The sequence below is a fragment of the Mustela nigripes genome, chromosome 6 (genome assembly GCF_022355385.1).
Source record: "Mustela nigripes isolate SB6536 chromosome 6, MUSNIG.SB6536, whole genome shotgun sequence".
NCBI classification, from domain to species: Eukaryota; Metazoa; Chordata; class Mammalia; order Carnivora; family Mustelidae; genus Mustela; species Mustela nigripes.
The window spans coordinates 50206006-50227752 of record NC_081562.1 but is presented as its reverse complement, the minus strand read 5'-3'; the positions used below and the strand labels follow the sequence as shown (position 1 = coordinate 50227752).

At 42.3% G+C, this 21747-nt stretch overlaps 1 protein-coding gene across 5 annotated transcripts in view; it reads right to left on the bottom strand.

Annotated features, from left to right (window-relative positions):
- GRIP1 (glutamate receptor interacting protein 1) overlaps window positions 1–21747 on the bottom strand; it is a 672623-nt gene that overhangs the window by 60105 nt on the left and 590771 nt on the right. For all 5 annotated transcript variants that reach the window (XM_059402529.1, XM_059402524.1, XM_059402527.1 and 2 more), the window contains 3 exons: window positions 17295–17481; window positions 16568–16713; window positions 5155–5235 (listed from right to left, as the gene is read on the bottom strand). In XM_059402529.1, coding sequence (XP_059258512.1) covers window positions 5155–5235; window positions 16568–16713; window positions 17295–17481 — 414 coding nt within the window. The remainder of the gene's footprint in view (window positions 1–5154; window positions 5236–16567; window positions 16714–17294; window positions 17482–21747) is intronic.

Here is a 21747-nt window from a genome sequence, read left to right as displayed (position 1 = left end):
TTCTCCATCTTCTCTGCTACTTCCAAATTTGGTTGCAGCTATCTATATTCCTTTTCTTCTTCTTCTTATGGGTTTGTGCCTTTTGAAAAATCTTACACTGTTGTTTTAAAATGCTCTGGGGTGGGAGCAGCGCTAACACCAAGGTTCACGCTATCATCTTTTGACCCTGAAGTTTAAAATCATTAGTCCAGGGACTCCTGGGTGGTTCAGTCGGTAAACCACTGCCTTTAGCTTGGGTCATGATCCCAGGGTCCTGGGATTGAGTCCTGCATCAGGCTCCATGCTCAGTGAGGAGCTGCTTCTCTTTCTGCCTCTGCTTGCCACTCTGCCTGCTTGTGCTCTCTCTCTGACAAATTCTTTAAAAAAAAAAAAAATCATTAGTTCTCTTTCACTATCAGAAACTGATTATTAAAGTGAACATGGATTCTTTGCTTCTCAAATAATCGTTGAAAAGGTGGAAAGTGATATTCTCTATCTTTTGCTTTAAAAACTTTGTATTAGAAGACAGGTAAAATCTTCTGGATTTTGTAGTAATTAAACTTGAATCAACAAAGTATTCCAAGAACATTCGATAATATCTAGCTATTCATGGATCTTACTCTACTAGTCAGGGTACTTTGATCAAAGGGCTGATAAAGTGTCCAAACTATACTGGACACACACACACACACACACACACACGCACACAGTCATTCAGTTTTGCTTTACTTGTAACCGTATATATGATACATGGCAAGTAAAACAAGTTATTTGATTTGAAATGGAGCAGTGAGTAGAATTTTTATTGCAAAGTTGGCAAAAAACTTGAGCCATTCTCTTATAAATACGCTTAAGACTTAAGGGAAAAAAATGACAGATTTATAGTGCTTGTCATAAAGGCTGCTTTATGATTTTTTACAAAAAAAAAAAAAAAAAAAAAAAAAAAAAAACATTTTTTCTTTAAAAAAAAAAAAAAAAAAAAAAAAAAAAAAGCAAGCCTTTGTTCCTGAAAACAATTCGGTCAAAACTAAAAAGGAAAGCCAACAAATTAACTCCACTCATAAAATGCTGTCTTTTGCTTTTCTGATAAAGGATTTGGGAAAGGTCATCAATCATGTAGAGGCAGTGATGAGCACTGGCGGGACAGCAAAACCCATGTTAGGTCAGCAGCATGGGTTTAAAACCCATGCAACCTTTATGAGCTCTGGGGCCTGGGCAGGTTACCCAGCCCAGCCTTTCTTTTCTATAAAATGGGTATAGACGCCACAGGGCCGCTCTATGGAGTAAGTGGGAAACACACAAACTGCTTATGGTCATGCCTGTCACAAAGTAGGTAAAAATCCTTGTAGTAAAACAGCAAAAAGAAAACATTAGTATCAAAAAGATTTTACTGACAACTGCGCATGATAGAGTTAAGGGGCGTGGTCTGCAGTGAGGGTGGGTGGGGGGCGCTACGCGGCTGGGCATGCGCTCTGGTTTCCCACTGGCTGAGGTCTTAGAGCTTCAGGACGCTATTTCCAACACGAGGCCGTTTCACTTTATTTGCTAGAATAGATTGCTCCACATTATAGCAATAACATCAATAAAAGTCATGGCTGATGCTAATGTGCTATGAATGTCTCATCAGGAACTTCAGAAAATTAGTCTAAAACTGCTCACCACATCCCAAATCAGAGAGACTCATTTCTCAGTCAATTAGGTATGAAGAGTGAGTGAGGCTTCAGCCGAGCGTGCCAGGCTCTGGCAGAACGTTTCCCGGGATGAAGGCTGCGTCTTACTACTCAGGTTCTCACAGGGTGAAGGAGACAGAAGAGGGCTTTGCACAGGGAGTGGGACAGATCAGTTAGACCCTTGCAGGCCTCAGTTTCGCTAACAGTACCTGGGTGCTGGAGAAGAGGGTCCCTTGCTTTCCTCCCTAAGTGCTAGAGTTGCAGTTGGCATGAAATTTTGTGGGGGTAGAGCTTGGATTAAGCTATTTCAGGAAGCTCTATATGTAAAATAAATAGCAGTCATCATAATAATGAACACGTGGTTAGGGCTCATAACTGGTCTAGGCACTTTACATACACTAACTCATATAATCTTCTCAATAATGCTACGAAGAAGGGAACAAGCGCACTGTTTTATAGACAAGGAAGTGGTACAGAGAGCTCAAGAGGGTCGAGGAGTGGAGATGTGTGTGCTCTGGGGCCTTGCTTTTTTTCTTTTTTAAAGCTTTTATTTATTTATTTGACAGAGAGGCAAAGAGACACACGCAGAGAGAGAGAAGCAGACTCCCCTGCTGAGCAGAGAGCTGGAAGCAGGGCTCGATCCCAGGACCCTGGGATCATGACCTGAGCCAAAGGCAGCCACTTAATGGACTGAGCCTCCCAGGCGCCTCTGAGGTCTTGCTCTTAATCATTTTCCAAGTTAGTGCTTCTTTAGTTCACCCAAGGGCCTTTGCATAAACATCTGTATTCATCATCACCTTCAAAGGCTCATTTTCTGGAATGCACAGTGGTTAGCAGAAGATTATCAGCAGAAGATTATTTTTTATAGACTCTTTATTCATTCATTCTACAAAGACAGGAATTAAATAAGCACCTTGTATATGCCAGGAACCACTCTAGGCCTCAGGAGTTCATTTCATAACAATATAATTGGATTCTGGCTTTTTTTTTTTTTTTTTTAAAGTAAATTCTGTTTTCTCAATTGAGAAAATATTAGTATTTTCCACAAGGAGACACAAATTCAGCATGGTGATGGTTAAGTTGTATAAAGGGAGCTGTAGGTCTGGATGGGCTGACAGACGAATTTGACAAGCTTATGTATCATTCCTCCATCCAGGAACAACAGAACACTTCCAGCTTCCATGAATAGCTTTAGTTTATGCTGGTTGAAAGTCAGGCCATTCTTGTGAGGGTTTGGGGGAAGTTTCTAATGTTGGCATTAAATGTCATACTTAGTTCACACACAAAACCACCATAAAGCATTATTTTAGATGACTGTTCATATGAATAAAATATGTTGTGGTTGTGTATACATGAATACACTTCAAACAAATGGAGCATCTAAATATTGACATCACAGGATCAGTTTTTAAATGGGGACTCTCCTTAATAGTTGTATTTTTAGGTATGTCAATTTTTTCTTTAATTGAAGTTAGTGGACACACTATGTTATATCGGTGTCAGGTGTAAAACATAGCAATTTGACAAGTCTACATGCTAGGCTAGGCTCACCGGCATGTAGCTCTCACCTGTCACCATGCAATGCTCTTACAATACCACTGACTCCATTCTCCGTGCTGTCCCTTTTATTCCTGTGATTCCCGTGACTTATTCATTTCATAACTAAAGCTGTACCTCCCTCTCCCCTTTATCCATTTTGTCCATCTCCCTACCCTCCTCCCCTTACATATATCAATTTTTAAGAATAAATCTGTTTTTTAAAAAAAGATTATTTTCCCAATTAAAATTTGGAAGGAAAACGATTATGTGGCAATAGGCTTCCCACCTGTGGGTGCCTCCAGCGGACACACTAGCAGTAAGTATCTCTAAGGACAGGGAGTGTGTTTTCAAAACTTAGCATAGGTTCTAGGCATCCTAGGCACTCAGAACGCATTTATTTCATGCAAGCGAAGGGAAGAAAGAATAGAGTGGAAGGCAGGGCACCTGAATGCAGCCGGACGGTTATACACTCCTCGGAGGGAGACTGCTTTCGCAGCCAGTACTGACGGGATCAATCAATGGAGTGGAATAAATAGAATAAATGAAAGAGGTCTTAAAGTAACATGGGGTTTCGGCAGCCACCCTGAGTCCCAAATATTTTTAGAATAGTACGTTCTGATGAGCTCTCCCTTTATTTCAGTAACCACCGCTGTTGACAGAATAATGGCATACTCTCTTTGTTCCAGAATGAACAAACTGAGAGGCTCAGTGATCCGATTAAAGGCCCAAATGACTTCAGTAGTACCTAGAATAGGTCTGGAGTCTCCAAAACCCCATCTCATCTTTCTGCTTAGCGGAGAAGACATGGAGACACATCAGTCCTCCTCTTCTCTCAGGAGGCCTGAGAGAACCTCCTGGGTTCAGGAGGTGGGTGCGAGCATTCTTTCATGCATGTGGCTTCTTGCTCTTTACATTTATTCTGTATTGTAGTTCCACTATTTTCGGGGCTGCGCTAGATCTGTCTGATGTATTGGTTATACCCCAAATTTCATTTTCAGTGTTACACTGATATTGTCAAAGTTGAAGTAGACGGCCCCCATTTCATACCAGCCCAGCTGAGAACTATTTTTGCCTTGACCCCTAACATAAGTGGGATCCAATAGTGTGTAATGAGGCACTTCATGTGAGCTCATCGTTCTTTCTTGAAGGGACCACTCCTTGGTCACAAACACTGCCTCTTTGGTGTTTATGCATTAATCATTTGCTTCATTTTGTTGGGGGCATTTGTGGACAAACCCAGTTTATGGATAGTAAAAGCATAAAAAACTTCAATTCACATTCTATAAATGTTTCTCAAAGCCATTTTACCAAAACAGTTATAAATCTAGAGCTCGAGGAAAGGAGGGAATTTAACACATTTATATGTTCTGCTTTTCTTTTTGGTTTGGTTACCCAGACGTCTTGGACCATGCAGGAATTCCAAAGGTTACTAAATAAAGAGATATTATTTTTAGTCTTGCAAAATAGCTTTTAAATGCATAGTGGACAGACAGGAGCATTGTCTTGAAATAAACGTGATTTTTGTTAGTTAAACGGATGATTGTGAAAACTTAACCCATAATATACTAAAATGTAGAGAACGTATAGGCACTTCTACACACATCTCATCATTCATGGTGAGGGTGAGACACATTTATTGAGTCCTCATTACCTGCCTTGGACTAAACCAGGTATAAACAATATGTTCTTTTATTTCACACTTCAAATAATCCTTTATCTTGTAGATAGCCTTATTTCCATTTTACAGCTGAAGAAACCTAAGATTGGAGGGAATTTAAGTCACTTGCTCTATTCACACAGCTAGTTAAGAGAGGGAGGGGGGAGAGGCTCTGCCCATGTGTAATGTGAATTAGAAACTTGGCAATGACACTTCAGAAACTTCTGTCAACTTCTAAGTCATTCAACAACATATTTTCTAATGTCTTTTTAAAAACTCTACATTTTAAAGGGAGTCACATTTACTTACAACTTATGGTTATTCCAAGTTCCACACTGTGCTTCTTAGGGAGCTTCACATGAAATGTCCCACTGCTTGGGATGACAGACTCTGGAATTTCAAAACAGAGAAGAGAGGATGTTTGTAGGTGACCAGGAAGCATGGAGCACCAGTCAATGAAATTGTGTCAGGAATTCTTGTATCATGAACATCTGGAGTTAAAGTTGAAGGAACTAAAGGAAGGCAAATGCCTATAAAATCCTGGTAAGTAATGCTTCTGGTGAAGAAAAGATGTCCTGCCCCAAGGCAGCTGTGTTTTTTTCATGGCAACACCTGAGCTCAGTATTAGTGAGGTGTCATTTGGGCAACCTTTGGGCCAAATTCACCTGGAATGCAAGTTACAGAAACAGATTCCATTCATGCATATCTGCATTTATTCATTTGCCAGAGGGAGAGCACAAGCAGGGGGAGCTGCAGGCAGACGGAGAAGCAGGCTCTCTGTCTTCCGAGCAGGGAGCCCTTTGTGGGGCTCAATCCCAGGACCCTGGGATCACAACCTGAGCTGAAGGCAGACACCTAACCCACTGAGCCACCCAGGTGTCCCACAAATACAGATTCCTGAATCATCCAGATCTACAGGATCAGAATTTCTGAAGATAAAACCTAGAAATGAGCATTTTAAGTATGTTCTCCAGATGATTCTTAGGCACACCAACATTTAAGAACCACAGGTCTGGTTATCTTCTTTTTTCCTCTTCAGCCATGTTTCCCCAGAGTTAACCTATTCTGCAATACTTTGTCTTCAACTGTTGTTTGAAGGTAGTTGGGGAAATAGGTTTGATGTTGTTAGGTCCGTGATCAAAGGAGCGAGACTGATACAAAGGGAAGGTCAAGCAAAGCTATATTTCGTGCCAAGGATCGAGAATCAAACCAACCATTTGGGGCCACCTTTACAGAGAGAGCGAGCGACCCCCAGCCTCACAAACTAACTTTTATAGAGCAAAGGCCATGTGGTTGAGCCCGGCCACACACAGGTGGCCAATGAGATCGTAACACACAGACAAAGCTGCGCAGTCATGCTAGGCCATGCACGGGTGGCCAACTGAATTACAATTCACCCCATAGAAGCTATTTGAACTAGCCTATCACCTTGGTCAGAATTGGTGCCCAGAAGGTGGGGCCCACACTCCTTGGTAGCTAGGGAGACAGTATGTGTGCCCCCACTGATTGGATGTCTCCACCTGGCCCGACTCATCCCTGCATTCCTGCTCTGTTATCTCCACCTGACCTGACCCACCCTTGTATTTGGGCTCTGTTATCAGGGACTGGTCGACCACATTTTACTGGTTTCCTGGACTTGCTTTTAGGGAAGTTCCCCTGGTGGGGGCCAGGGTCAGTTTAAGTTTTACTGCATAAACAACAAAATCACTGTTTAATGATATGAAATTGCTCTGGCTAAGTAAGCACTTACAATGTGATGGTTGTTGATTTGGGGAGGCTAGGGAGGTGCCTTAATTTGTACTGTAAATAGTGAAAACAAGAGTGTAGAAACAAGAGGTAGAAACAAGAGTGATGCTCAAAGTATTTCTCAACCTTTCAGACCGGATGCTGTCTTCGGGGTTGGAACACAGGACCCCAGGAGGCCCCAATTGCCCTCTAATTTCTGGATCCTGGGAGCTCCAGGAGGTCCCAGGGAGGAGCAAGAGGGCAGGGGGCACTGGAACAGGGTGAAGGTGGGCTCAGACACTGGCCAAGCACTTCTGGGGTAATAACTAACATTGCTGCAATAGAAAGAGAACCAGCGTGCCCTGGTTGAAACGTGACGGTGGATGGAGCTAAGTTGATTTTACTAAGGCTTGACCAGTATTTGAGAAAAGAAAGAACTGCTACAAATTCTTAAGTATACTCTTCTTCAAATTCCTTTAACAGTCTGGGAAACCTTCAATTAGAGATAAGGTTAAAAAGAAAATATATTCTAAAGAGATAACATCTATTCACACTAAGCTGCTAATGACTGTAATCCTTTCTGGAAGGTTTTGGAAAAGGGTGGAAGGAGCAGACAGGGGAGGCCTGTGGGATGGGGAGCTCAACTATTTTTACTGCTTTATTGTGCTCAATGCTAGCTCCCCAGTCTACACAGCAGGGATTGACTACAACTATGGGGCCCCTGGTTCAATTTACAAATCCCATATTTAACACATTTCCTGTCACTGCAAAGTATGGGTGAAAAGTTGGGTCGGCCTCATGGAAACAGAGCTGGAGTACTCCCTTCTTCTGCCTTAACTTTCTCTTCCAGGCCTTTTATTCTTTCCCAGGCGAAAAGCAGGCAGTAAATCTTACAAGACCAGAATCTCATCTTCCAATTTTGCCACAGGCTATTAAGACTTCCAAGATTTGCCATAGGCTGTTAAACTGGAAAACACAATAAAAATTTGATTTCTCTGGGCCCTCCAGGCTTCTAGAATGCCACCTGTAAAAAAAAAAAAAAAAAAAAAAAAAAAGGGAGGGGGGTCCCCAGGCTATCCCTCACAGTCCCAGCTGCTGTGCCCAGTAAAAGCAAATCTACCCTCTTGGGCCTGTTCTTTCCTTCCAGTGTTTTGCCCACTTCCCAAGAAAGCCAGGGGGGTTGCTGCTTCCCCCAGCCCCCTCGCACTTGTCTTTCTTTTACTTTTAAAGTTTTTATTTAAGTTCCAGTTAGTTAACATACAGCATAATGTTAGTTTCAGGCGTACAATTTAGTGAGTCAACACCTGGTACTCACGACAAGTGCCCCCCGCCGCCCCAATCCCCTTCACCTACTTCCCTCATCCCCCCCACCCGCCTCCCCTCTGGTAACCATCAGTTTGGTACCTACAGAGAAGAGGCTGTTTCCTAGTTTCTCTCTCTCTCTCTCTCTTTCCCACTTTCTTCATTTGTTTTGCTTCTTAAATTCCACACATGAGTGAAATCATATGGTATTTGTCTCTGACTGACTGAATTTCGCTTAGCACCTCCCACTCTTCCTAACTCTTCTGCGAGTGTCACAGACCGTGAGTAGATGTTTTTGGCTTTGCTGTTGTCCTCAGCTAACACTCTGATATACTGGAGAGGATCCATATAGATTTGTTTGTTTATTCATTAATAATTTGTACCCTTAGGCACCTGGGTGGCTCAGTCGGTTAAGCACCTGCTTTCAGCTCAGGTCATGATCCCAGAGTCCTGGGACTGAGTCCCACACAGGGCTTCTTGCTCAGTGGGGAGCCTGTTCTCCCTCTGCCCCTTCCCCTGTGCCCCCCTCCCTGCTTGTGCTCTCCTCCTCTCTCTCTCTCTCTCTCACAAAAATAAGTAAATAAAATCTTAAAAAAAAAAATTTGTACCCTTCCATTTCCCAATAGGACTTGAGATAGACAAAATTATTTCCCCTAACAGATGTCAAAAAGACTGGCTAGTTGGCTAGTTTTCTACACTGGTGTAGAAAAAGAAATGAGGTAAGTAACAACATGTAGGTGTGCTTGATTTCCTCATCTTGGAGGCTGCAGGTATCATAAATACTTACTTCCAAAATATTCCTCAAATCTGGGTCTTCCCTCCATCTCACCTCTAAGTCCTCTACATGCCTCCTTCTGGTAATGGAAGGCTAATTGCCCCCTTCTTCCCACCCCTAAAGTAACAGTTTACAAATGTGGAATTAGCATGCAGACCGGGGGCAGAGAGGGCATTTGAAATGGCCCCATTTTGCCCATCTGCACCAACAGCTGCTCTGGGGAGAGAAGGGAAAAACAATGAGAGGAGGAGCATGCTGAGGTCTTGGAGAGCGCCTGGACTTGGCCTTGAAAGCCCTCCGTCTGGTTCTAGGCCTTCCTGGGGGCTATCCTGTCCTCCTGGGCTGTGAAACTCCTGTGTGTTTCCAGTAAATGCCCCCTCTCTGTCTCATTTAGCTCGGGGCATGTCTGTTGCTTGCAACTGAACCATCTCTGATGAACACATTGGTCTAGCAGAGGCAACGGGATAGGAGCTAAAAGCAGACCGCCTCCACAGAAGTGTTCATGGGAGTGTTAGGAATTTGATTACCCAGATAAAGCACACAAGTGGCCCATAAGTAAATGCAGAAGAAGCTTTAGAGGCACAAACAGCTTCGCTCGTTATGGAACTCATTTCATGTATGTTTGTTTTAGTGTTATGTGCTTTTTACCAAAATCCTCCGTGAAAGGGGAGGGGAGAATATGCATGCTTGTATGTATGTATACTTGTATTCCTGTAGGTGTGTAACAGCTTGTTCATGATGCTATACAAATAAGATCTTGCAACCCTAAGGGCCAGGAATCATTGATCTAGAAGAGTTACCATAGCAACATTTTGCTTTTATACATTTTTAATGCAGGGAACCTTGACCAAGATTAACATTGTTAATGACACTGGAGGAGATGTTATCACTTCCCGGAAAACAGTAATGAATCATGTTTGACTACATAAGATTTGAAATATTCATAGTGATGAACAAATATCAACAAATGAATCTCTTTGATCAGCTGTGGCTTCATTTTAATCTTTAAATACCAACATGATTTATTTTATATTTGGTAATTTTTTTTGCCTACACAGTTATTTGGTGGGTAAAGCAAAGGCATATGTAATTTGGTGTTTCTTAATGAAATACTAGTAAAGAGGCAAAAAAGATGTTTGGAGAAACAATAGGTTTCGAGTAAGTAAATAGAATGTTTACTTTATTAGACTCCCATGTGATTATTTTGTGCTTCCCTCATTTTGCTTTATCTTTGTTAATACTATAATTAAAAACACATTTGGGTAAACAAAGGCGCCCTTCTTTCCAATTGGCCTGCTTTTTCTGCCTGAAGCATTCGTTGTTGGCACAGTAAGATAATCACTGCATCATAATTCATTAACCTGGACATTCTTGTGAGATTCGAAAAATTAAGAGATTTTAACGGGGGACGGTAAATGTAAATGCTTAATCCCTCCCCCAACTCAGAGGAAAACACTGGGGGCTCTAGTAATAATGACAAACATCATTTGACAGCATTTTCACTGGAACTTCTTTCCAAAACTAAGCTGCATCTTTTCCAACAAAATAACGTCAAAATGAATGCAGAATCTTCAAGTATTTATGATTTTTTAGACCTGTATTTAAAAGACAGTATTGAAAAAAGGCAAAATGTAAATTGTGCATATATTATGAGTATAGCTTTATAAAATTATATGTACGGTAAAGGAAATATTAATATATATTATTACATATTATTATATTAGACATATATAAATATATATGGTAAATATGTATGGTAAAGAAATATAAACAAATTAAACTTTTGTTTTTTAGTGATGAGGCTATGAATCATTCCAGCTTTAAAAAGAATTCCGTAAATGTCATCACAGTGTTGTTTGTACAGTAGTACCCATTTAAAGAGAGATTTAGGCAAGAGTGTACTCGCAGTCAAGCTTTTTAAACATTCTCTGTATCACTTAAAATAGTTATAAAGTAGAAGTGGCTAATCTCTGAGATGAGTAGCTTGGGAATAAATATCTGGGTAAAATATACTGTTGAGGAAGAATTTTAGAAATAGGTAGCCCACGCCTGTACAATGAGGAGTGAATCCAGAAAGATAGGGCAGCCTTGAAATCGCTCATGCCCAGATATTTCCTACCAATGTTCCAAGTTCTCAAATGGCTAAAAAAAACCCTCTTTCTGATTCCAGCAGTTTCCAACAGATGCCAATAGACTGGTAATGACTAGCTAGAGTGTTTTTTTGGAGATTCTGATGTTGTGTCTGGGCTCAGCAGGAGGATACTGAAATCAATTAGTGAGATCAGCCATGAACAAGGGAAGAGAGGATGATAGCATGGGAGCAGATTGTTTTCTGGCCCTAGTCTATATCATTTCCATCCATTTGAAATGGACTGAATTATGGAACAACCAGGGCAGGGGAGAAGACCGTAAGTCCCTTTCTTCCTGTCTCTTATTCAGGCAAGTTTGGTACTGAATAAAGTGAGTTTACTAGACATAGTTTCTATTTCTTAGGAGCCTAAACCAAGGATATTAAAGTATTTAACCAACAAATATTAAAGTATACATATATATTAAGAATGGGTTAAACAATGAATAAATATTGAGGATATACATAAAACAAAAATGCATTTATAGCATGAGTAAATACTTAGAGACTGCTTATGGAAGAGGTCAGATCGTGCTGGCCATTCATAATGGGAGTGTTTCAAGTAAATGCTACCCAACCTCCTACAGTGGGCAGAATAGCCACCTCCCCTTGACAAACAATGACAGTAGAGCATAGGTTCAGAAACCCTGCTCTTTCATGCTGGAAACTCTGACATCTCTTTGAAGAGGCAGTGTAATATGATATGAAAAAGACAGGTACAAGTCAACAGATCTGGGATCTACTATTCACTTTGTTGTATGACCTTTAGTTTCCCCACCCAAACTTCAATTTCCCCATTTATAAATAAATGAAGGTATTGGATCGGAAGAGTCACTTCACCACTAATGTTGTGTGCTTGTAGAGAGGACATTCTGGGGCTTGCGGACAGCCTCCTTTGAAAACCATATCCTCACCACCATCTGACTGATTCTTACAGGGTCCATCTACCAGATTCCTGCTTGGCTGTGATGAACCAAATCTAAGAATTAGAAATTTGAACTGGCTGGTCTTGGCAAAGATGGGGCAATCAAGTATACTCAAAAGTCAGAAAGAACTTGTGCAGAGACAAGTAGAGCAGATATGCAGAAATATGCAGCACAGAGAAACCAGGAACCCCAGAGAAAGAGTGGGTATGGGACGAGTTCTGGATGCAAACTGAAATTCCTGGTTCCAGTCCCTCAGGAGAGGTAACTGTACTTCATTCATTCATTCACCGCCTCTTGGCTGAGAGTCTCCTGCATTCCAAGCGCTATTCTAGGGCCTGGGATACATTCATGAACAGAAGGCACAAAGTCCCTGACAGCATAGATTTTTTTCTGCTGGAGAAGACAAGACAAAAAATAAATCCACAATGTAACATCAGAGCATGAGAAAGGCTAAGAAGAACCATAAATCTGAGAAAGGGGACAAAGTGATAGATGGTGAGGGAATGATTCTCTGAACAAGTGATATTTGAGCAAAGACCTGAAGGAAGTGAGCAGACCACCTGAACATGGTGGGGAAGAGCTACAGGTGGGGGAAACTGCAGAGATCCTTTGATAGGATTGCATCTGCCGTGTCAAGAGCAGCTAGCTCATATTCCTTTCCTCATTCCAAGTCACGCCCTCCTTGTGGGAGATTCCACGGTATGCAAGGTCTTTCTGTTACACTGCATTTCCAATTCTCAAACCTCTGGTTGACTAATATTCACCTCCACGCTATATCAGTTCAGCAGCCTGCTACCCTGAGCCTTTCTTGACCTCTGAAATCCTAAGCTCTAATATGCCACTTTGACTCGGTCTCCTGCCATTGGCTCCCTTCTCAACTTTCTCTTGGTAAGCCCATTTCTCTTCCAGAATACTCCTAGATTCTTCAGTCCTCCTTTTCTTCCCAGTCTATCATTTGGCTCCATTATTGACTTCCCCTCTGCAACCTGTGTCCAGTGGTTAGAGCATGGCCTTTGGAGCCAGAATGCCTGGGTGAAAATCCCAGCCCTACCAGTGACTATGTGGGCCTCAGTTTTCATAGTAATCATAGTAACCTCAGTAAACATAGTAACCTCCACTGCTGTTATAAGTGAGCTAATACACAGTGCTTAGAGGAGTGACATGTTATAGAGCAAGCATTTGATAAATATTATCGTGATTTCTGAGGTTGTCACCGTATTTATTCATGTGCTCTTCCTGGAACAATTTGACCCACTGTGACTTTAGTTTTCTTCCTGTTGAACCTTCTCCAGAAATCTCCATCTCTGGCTCAGTCTACCTGCCCACTACCTCTACTGGTATTCCTCAGTAGCTAAGGTCACATACCAAGAACTACTTGACCATACAGGTTGACAGGGCTATCCACGTGGAGCTTCTGGACTCTGCCTGGTCCACTGCGCAGCTTGAAAATTCCTTTACAGGAGTCTGGCTAGCTTTCTCACTCATTTCCCCATTAGGTATTCTAAACTATCACTCTCTTCAACTCCCCAAGATGCTGATCTTTTTACCTTCCATTGACAGTTCTTACATAAAACCCTAAACACAGATAAAAATGTACTTATATTTTCATATCCTTCTCTTTAAACTCACAAGAGGCAGCTGCCAACCTTCTGTCTTAGGCCTACCTATGTTCTAGATAACTTCTCCTCTCATCCCTTTAGGGGATGAGACCCATAAGGGGACCCATACTCATCAGTTATCTTTTTTCGCCTTCATTTACTTTAGGCCGCAAACATGTTCAGATCTCTCCAGTAGCAACAAAACAAAATACCTCCCCTCCGGACCCTGAAGCCCCCTCTATTGTTTATCCCATCTTTTTTCATCCACAGCTACACTTCCTAACATTGCCACATATTCCCTAGGGCAAAACTGATTTTGACCGAGAACCACTGGGTGGAGGATTAGGCGGTATAAAGGAGTGTCCAGTATGTAATGAAATTCTGGAGCAGTTCTAAAAAGAGAAGTCCACAGTGGCCTCCATCTTTTTTTATCCATTCACTGCATTTGTCTGGCCATACTCTGTTCCAAAACCCAGCTCCTTGGCAGAAAGCAAGCATAGCTTGTCTGTAGTTCTCTACCCTTTCCAAACCCCTCAGTTTACTAGTCTGACTTGGGCACCTCAGTTCCCTGAAACTACTCTGCAATGTGCTCTTTCCTAATTGCCACATACAGTGGACCCTTCCTGCCTTATACTACTTGAATTCTCTGAAACACCTTTATGCTCTTGACCATGACCTTGAAATTCTTGCTTTGGCTTCCAAAATGCTACCTTTTCTGGTTCTCCTTCCACTTCTCAGACTGCATCTTCGTTATCTCCTTTGCTAGCATCCTTCCTCTTTCAATTTTAGTTTAATTTCTCAGGCAGAATCCCCTCCTTCCTGTCACTCGTTCCTTAGTGCTGGCCTGTATTCCAAAGACTTTATCAATCACTGACAGGTGGTCCCCCCTCAGGGCTGCTCTCTGGCCCAGACACCCCCTCCCATCCTAGGCTACAGGAGGGATTGTTGGAGGTCCCCTGGGCCCATCCTTTTACATTCCAGTGGCAACACACACTCAATAAGTCTGTTCTTATCTTGCAACAGCTCTTGCTCTTGTCTAATTGATTCTGAGCACTTGGAGGATATTAATCCTTTATATTTTCCCTTTAAATGATTTGAAGGTAACACAGTGCCTAGCATTTAGAGACTGGTGCTCGACAATTGCTTTTGAATTCAGGAAAGGATCTGCTTGTACTTTCCCCCCCTAGAATTAGCAGTGGATTTACCAATTCAGGTCTAAAATACAATTTGTTGTCATCCTCAAATTTCCATTCTTCAAGTCTTCCTCTCCTTAAAGCCATCACTATTTACTCAATTACTGACCCTTCCACCTCAGGAGTCATCCATGATCTTCCCTTTCTCTCATCTTCCATATTCATTCCATAAGCGAAGTCTGTGAGCCCTGCTTCAAGCCATGTCCTAAATCTCACTCTTTGTCACTATCTCTAGCTCCACCACCTTGTCCAAGCTGCCATCATTGTTTACCTATCCCACCCCTGCAACTTCCTAACTAGGTTTCCTGCTTCTGTTATTGTCCCTTCTCATTTCAGCAGGATCTCTAACACATCCATCAGGATAGCCCACTACTGTCCATAAAACGCTCCATGATATCATTACACTTGGAATATAAATTCTTTATACCAAGGCACTGCATTAATTGGCCCCTTCTAATCTCTCTCACCCCATCTCCAACATCAAATCTAATCCCCATTCCCAACTTCCTTATGCTACAGTAAGCGTCCCTCCTCACCTTTTTAAAGACTCATTTACTTACTTGAGAGAGTGTGTGTGAGCATGCACGCCCATGTGAGTGGGGGAGGGCCAGAGGGAGAGAGAGAATCTCAAGCTGATTCCCCACTAGTGTGGAGCCCAATGTGGGTCTTGATCCCATGACCATAAGATCACGACCTGAACTGAAATCTAGAGTCGGACACTTAACTGACTGAGCTACCCAGGCACCTCGGTAAGAGCCACCCAGCCAAACTTGAGCCATTATTCTGGCTCAAGTCTTTTACACTGGCTGTTCCTTCTACCTGGAGTACTCTGCTCCCATATTTCCACAGAGCTGGCTCCTTTCTAACCGTCAAATCTCGGGTCAAATATAACTTCCTCCAAGAGTCATCTCATGAAAATAGCTCCCCACAGTCATCCTCTAATTCCCCATTCTGCTTTATTTTCCTCAGAGCACTTATTATTGCTTACATTGATATTTGTTAACTTAAAAATCAACTTTCTGTACTACCACAAGCTTCACGAAGAAAGGGATTTTTTTTTCACTCCTTGTCTACTGTTTCATCTCCAGTGGACCCCCAGTGAACACTCAGCAAGTATTTGTTGGGATAATGCAATCTCTATGTCCAAAGGCACATCTTTAGTGATTGGTAAAGATTATTGGCTCTTCACTGTGTGAAGACAATTTTATTAAATAGAAATTGGCACCCACTTCTATAACCCACACACCTTTTAGCTACTGACAAGGATTCCCTTCCTGACCAAACTTACATCAAGCTCCTCTTCTCAACCAGGCCTTGTCTTTGGCCTAGTCCATGGCCTGCTTAGCCCCGTTTTAGTAAGAATCTTGTTCAGTCAGTTTATTGAGAATCTCTCCACCTTTGAGTAGAGAGTCAAATTCCTTATCTCCACACCCTCGATATCGAAGTAAGTTCCTGTTAGTCAGTTTCCATTCCATGACTCCCTCACCCTTCCCTTGCTTGGTGGCCTTACATTCCCAGCTGTCCTTACTGTTTTTGAACTTAAATTCAATTTCTCTTCCCTATCCAGGTCTTGATTTCTTTTGAAATAGTCCTGAAGAAAGCCTTCCTTGTTTTTAACAAGTGTCTGTTGCAGTTTTCTTTTTAACACTAGAGACCAAATATTTACCAACTGTGCTTGTATAAATCCACCTAATGAATTTTCATTGTTCACTACCAAACTTTCATATGTTCTTTGCAAGGGTCAAAGAGAGGTTTTTCAGTCTGCGTGACAGAAGAATATGGCTTCTCTGGCATATAAGGACAAATCTGGAAGAACACAGGCTATGTGATTTTTTTTTTTATCACCCGTATAGTAGCTATTACTTATTCATTTTGTCACATTTATTTATTTCTTATGGTGACACTTTAATGAATAGTACAAAAACAATGCTCAATACAAAATGACACCCCAAATCTCCTAAACAAAAACGTGTTTGGTATATAAAAAAATAGTTCCACTTCTACCACATAATCCATATAATTCACACGCAGTCCACTGCCAATTCTGCAGCTGACTTGCGATTATATGATCATACCTGCGACATCAAACTCGATTTCCAGTGTGACCTTGCTTGTGATTGAAGAGTCTCGGAGGAGCTGGTTGGCTTCCTCAAAGGTGCTGTCTTCAGTCGGAATCCCATTAATGGCCATCACTCTGTCTCCGATCTGTAGCACCCCACATCTATATTTAGAACCACATGTTAGAGGTTGTAGACAGAGCAGGTAATTATCAGGTGGATGTTGCCAAATCTATTTTGTTTGATCCTTGTGAAATAGCATACCCATTTGGTTTTGTTTATTCAATGCTGTGGGCATCATATGAGGACAACTGCAAGGTCTTGCCCTCTTGCATTTGACGGCTACAAATGTGAGGGAGTCTCAATGTATCCCAGAGAAGTGATTCATAATTTAGCACTGTGGTATTCTTATAATCGGATCTGGACCAATATACAGTAATGGTGAATGTACAGTCCCCGCACAGCAGAGAAATTATTATAATTAAGTCTGAACTTCAGAGATGTTCTTTCCCTTTTAGTTAAGATGGCCACCAGTCCCTGATGGACAAAAATCTGCCAGATAAAGGCATCTGTGCTCATTATTCTTCTCAAACCTTATCAAGAACATAAAATTTTATTGGTCGAACAGAGAGTTCATTACATCCTGCATTTCCTGCATTGAGCACTGTTCCATAATTTATTAGCTAGTCAGAGATAGCCGGCACAAGAAATGCACAGAAAAAGATGCTGTGAAAGAGTGTCTTACCTCTCTGCTGGGCTGTCAGCTTCAATATAGGAAATCAGAGGTGGAGAAGAGAGCGTCTCCGTGGCAAACACACTGCCCTGCAGCTGGATCCCAAATCCTGTGACAGGATCTGCTGTCAGCACAACTTCTGTGGTTTCTGTGTGAACGACCTGCCCAGCCAAGCCCACTGTGCTGGAGGCTAATGACACTAGAGGAACGAACACAAAAAAATGACTTTGGGTTGAGGCAAGCACAAGGAATACTAGCATTTCTTTCTTTTCTTATTATTAGACAGAGAGAGAGAGAGAAAGGAAGGGGGAAGAGAGAGAAAGAATCTCAAGCAGGCTCCATGCCCAGCACAGAGTGGGATGCAGGGCTTGATCTCAAGACCCTGAGATCATGGCCTGAGCTGAAATCAAGAGTTGGATGCTTAACCAACTGAGCCACCCAGGCGTCGCAGAATACCAGCATTTCTGACACAGATCAGGTCTTTGTTTTTTTTTTTTAAGATTTTATTTTTTTTATTTTGTTTGACAGAGATTACAAGCAGGCAGAGAGGCAGGCAGAGAGAGAGAGAGAGGAGGAAGCAGGCTCCCTGCTGAGCAGACAGCCTGATGCGGGGCTCGATCCCAGGACCCTGGGATCATGACCTGAGCCGAAGGCAGAGGCTTTAACCCATTGAGCCACTCAGGCGTCCCACAGATCATGTCTTTGAAGAAAAAAAAAAAAAAGCTCATTGGCAATGGCGGAGGTGATACTTTGGTCTTCTGGACAAAAATTTCATCAGAGCTGAACTAGATAAAGGAACCTCCCGGTATCTATCACATTTTAGTCACAGTGTTACATACTCAGTCACATACTCAGCCCTGGTACCAGAGACAGTTGCAGGAGCTGGAGGCAGAGGACAGCTTTGGGACTGGGTATCTGGCTTTTGATCCTGGCTCCATCAGCAGGCAACCAGCTGTGTAACCTTGGGGGAAGGCATTAATTTCTTTCCTATGAAAAAAGAGTTGAGCTAACTGGTCTAATACGTTTTTCCCTTTATCCATTGGTGCCTAAGCTTTAAGGTTTTTTATAAACAATCTGACCTTCAGCTTTGAAGAAAAAGTCTGGCTCCTGGTGTGGTGAGGACGAGCTCGTCATCAACCTTATTCTAGTATGGGGTTGGCATGATGGAACGGTTGAAACTTTACATTTCTCCTTTCCCCCAGTTTAAGCTCTTCGGTCTTCATTCTATCTCGCGCCATCTCCAGCCTACTTTGTCATCTCTTATTGCATTCATTCTTTTGATACTCATCTAAGCCCCAGGTACCCATCTCTGTCTTGTTCCTATCCCCAGTTTGGGTCATGGAAAGGCCACTCCACTCCTCGATGCCGATCAGCGTTGCCCACTGGGACCCTTGCCTCCTTTACTCTCTATGAGCAAGCTCTCCGAACAGTCCGATGTTGGACCGTCCCTTCCTCCAAAAGAGATCCTTTGGCCTCTTTACTGTAATTGAAACTAGCTGACACCATATACCTCAAAACTCGCGGCAACCAGAAGCCATTTTCTTTTCGCTTTCCCTGCATGGGGCAAGGAGAAAGAAGAGCTCATAACCCTTCTTGCTCCCCACATCCGGTGTTGTTTTTGTTTTTGTTTTTACCATAAGCCACTTCTATTTTAAAGTTCTATATTATGTACTTAGTTCTCCTTTGTCTCACCTTCAAACTCATACTTTTCTACTTTTCCTGTTTCCTCCCATTTCTTCACTGACATCAGGGCTTGACTCTTAATTTGCCTCCTCTCATCTGCAGCTTTTCCATATCCTCAGTATTTTTGACACGATGGCAACACGTAATGCACTATGTTTATGGTTCTTTAGCTCTCCCGGTGCTGATTATTGGCAATCCTACCCAACTTCAGCTCTCCATAAGCAGAGCCCTGGGCATCCTTCAAACTGGAGAGAGCTCTGGGATCTTCCTATCGGAACCTCCCTATTGATCATGCAACCTTATTAGCCATCTCTCCCAGTCCTTAGGCCCTAACTTTCCCTTCTTGATGACTCCTAGCCCCACTCCCTTTCACTTGTCTTCCAATCTAGTGGTTTTCAAATGGTTTTGGTAGCAATAGCTTTCACCCCTCCCCCCACTTCAAATGAAAGTGTGTAAAGGATGCTTTTGTATTCCAGATAAAAACAGCTACTGAAGGTACTGAAGTAGGAATAGCAGACCCTAGAGGAGGCTTCCCCATCCCTCATGTGTGAATCTGGGGAACCCAGTTTGAAAGCTATCATCTTTACCGATTGCCTTTTACTAGCATCATTTCCCTCCATAATCCACTTGGACCCCTGGTGACCACTTCAATGAGGCATCTGCTGGTATCAGAGATGCTTAAACCTCATGACATTTTCTATAGTCTAATACACTATACTCTTTGATAATATCTGCTCAAGTCCACTGCTCTTACTAGTTTGCTGAAGGGTGCTAGAGAAAGTCACTATGAATTCACACAATTCTCTGTGGGGCCCTGGAATCTTCTGTTATGTAATATTTGATTTCTCATAGGATCTGTCTCAAACATTTCTAACATTTCAAGGGCCAAACTTTACTCCTACTTCATTTCTTTCATTGACAAGAGTTCCTTAAAAACATTCTTTTCCACCTCGATTTCTCTATATCATTATCTGCTCTCACTTCCTTTTTCTTCCTGCTTCAGAAGGATGGATCCTTCCTTCCCTTTCAAGGTCAGCTCCTCCTTTCTGAGATTATCTGTTTCCTCTCCTTGTGATTTTGTGCCATAAAAACTTTTCTCACTTACTCCAACTTTCCTCACTTACTCCAACTTTCCTGCTCACTCTCCCTGTAGGTTTTGTACTGATTCCAAAACTGCTTTAAACTTGGCCTCTCCCTTCACCCTTTACAGAATCTACTCTCACTGATGACTTCCTGATTGCCAAAATCAATGGCCTTATCCTTTCAAACTACCCTGCAGCAACTGGCCTTGGGAACCACCCTTTTCTTTCTGAAATTACTCTCTTGGTTTCAGTGAAGCTTTGTTCTGTTTCTGACTTTTCCCACCCCCTCCCAAGTCCCTTTGCCCTGCAGAGAGTTGCCCCTGGTTCTCTTCTTAGCCTTCTCTCCTTTCCTTTCCCTCATTCACTTGTCACACTTCTTTAACATGACCTCTGTGTGTATCTTCTCAAATCTAACCCTCCGGTTTCTCTCAGGCTCCAGTGATGGATTTCCTGACTTGGATAGCCCATCCACAAGAATATCTCACTGACTCTTCAAACTCAAAGTTTTAGAAATTGAGTTAATCATTTTCTCTTTCTCATTCCTGCTATTGTTTCTATGAATAGGACCATCATACTTCTAGTTCACCAGGCTTGAAATCCCGAAGTAGGCTTTGACTTCCAACATCCCCATTGTCTCAAATTCAATCGACTAGTAAGTCCTTTCAAAATGACCACTAAAATATAACCTCTACAAATCCTCTTTTCCCTTCTTACCGTTAATGCTTCAATTCCGGCTTTTACTACTTTTATTTAAAGTATTTGAACATGCATGTTTCTGGTTCTTCTGCGCACAACACTTTCTGCATATTATTGCCAGATTAACTTTCTTTTCATGAGGAGGCCCCCAGTTCATCTACTCTCTGAAGGAGATCTTCACCATTGCTCACAGAGCTCACTGTAGACTTACAACCTGCGTCCTTGCCTCTTGTCTTATGCTAACAGCCTCCAAATTGCTGCCAGAGTGGCTTTTCCCATATATGCAGGTCATCGCCCAATTTAGAATCTTTCAATGCCTCTCTGCTTCCTGTAGAACAGCATCTTCAATGCTGGCAGAGCTCACGAGACCCTTCCTAAGTTCATGCTCTTCTGCCTATCCAGTCTTGTGCTCCTTGATGCTCCCTCCATGTGCCATGTCCTGCAGCCCTGTTTTCATCCCTCTGTCCCTTTAGCCCTTCCCCTGGGTTTTCAATGTCCCCTTCCCTGCCTTATCCAGGTACTCATTTTTCACATATCCACACTTCAAACGCACGGTCCTATTTCAGTATTTATCAGGTTTTTATTTGCCTGACTTTCTCTCCACTTGACCCTGAGTTCTCTAAAGACTGGGACAGCTCTCTTTCTTTTTGAAATCCCAATGTCTGGAACATTCAAAGAACACTAAATAAACAAAGAACAAACTGGGTCTTGTGACATCATCCACATTTTCCTTTTGGGAATCAATAGTTCAGTTTGGAATCATCAGGTTCTGCTGACTTATGGAACTAGAAGTTGTTCCTCGGACCCCCATTATCTCTACTATATGGTTCATTCCAACATTGTAGCCGACATGGCAGAGGATGGTGAGATGGATCATTTGTCTGGGCAGAGGAAGGAAAATCACCTTCTTCTTAAAAAGCACCATCATTGTCCTCACAACAGAATTCGTACTGTTGAGATTAAAGTAGCTTGCAAGTAGGGGGTAAAGTCAGCTTCCAACTCTG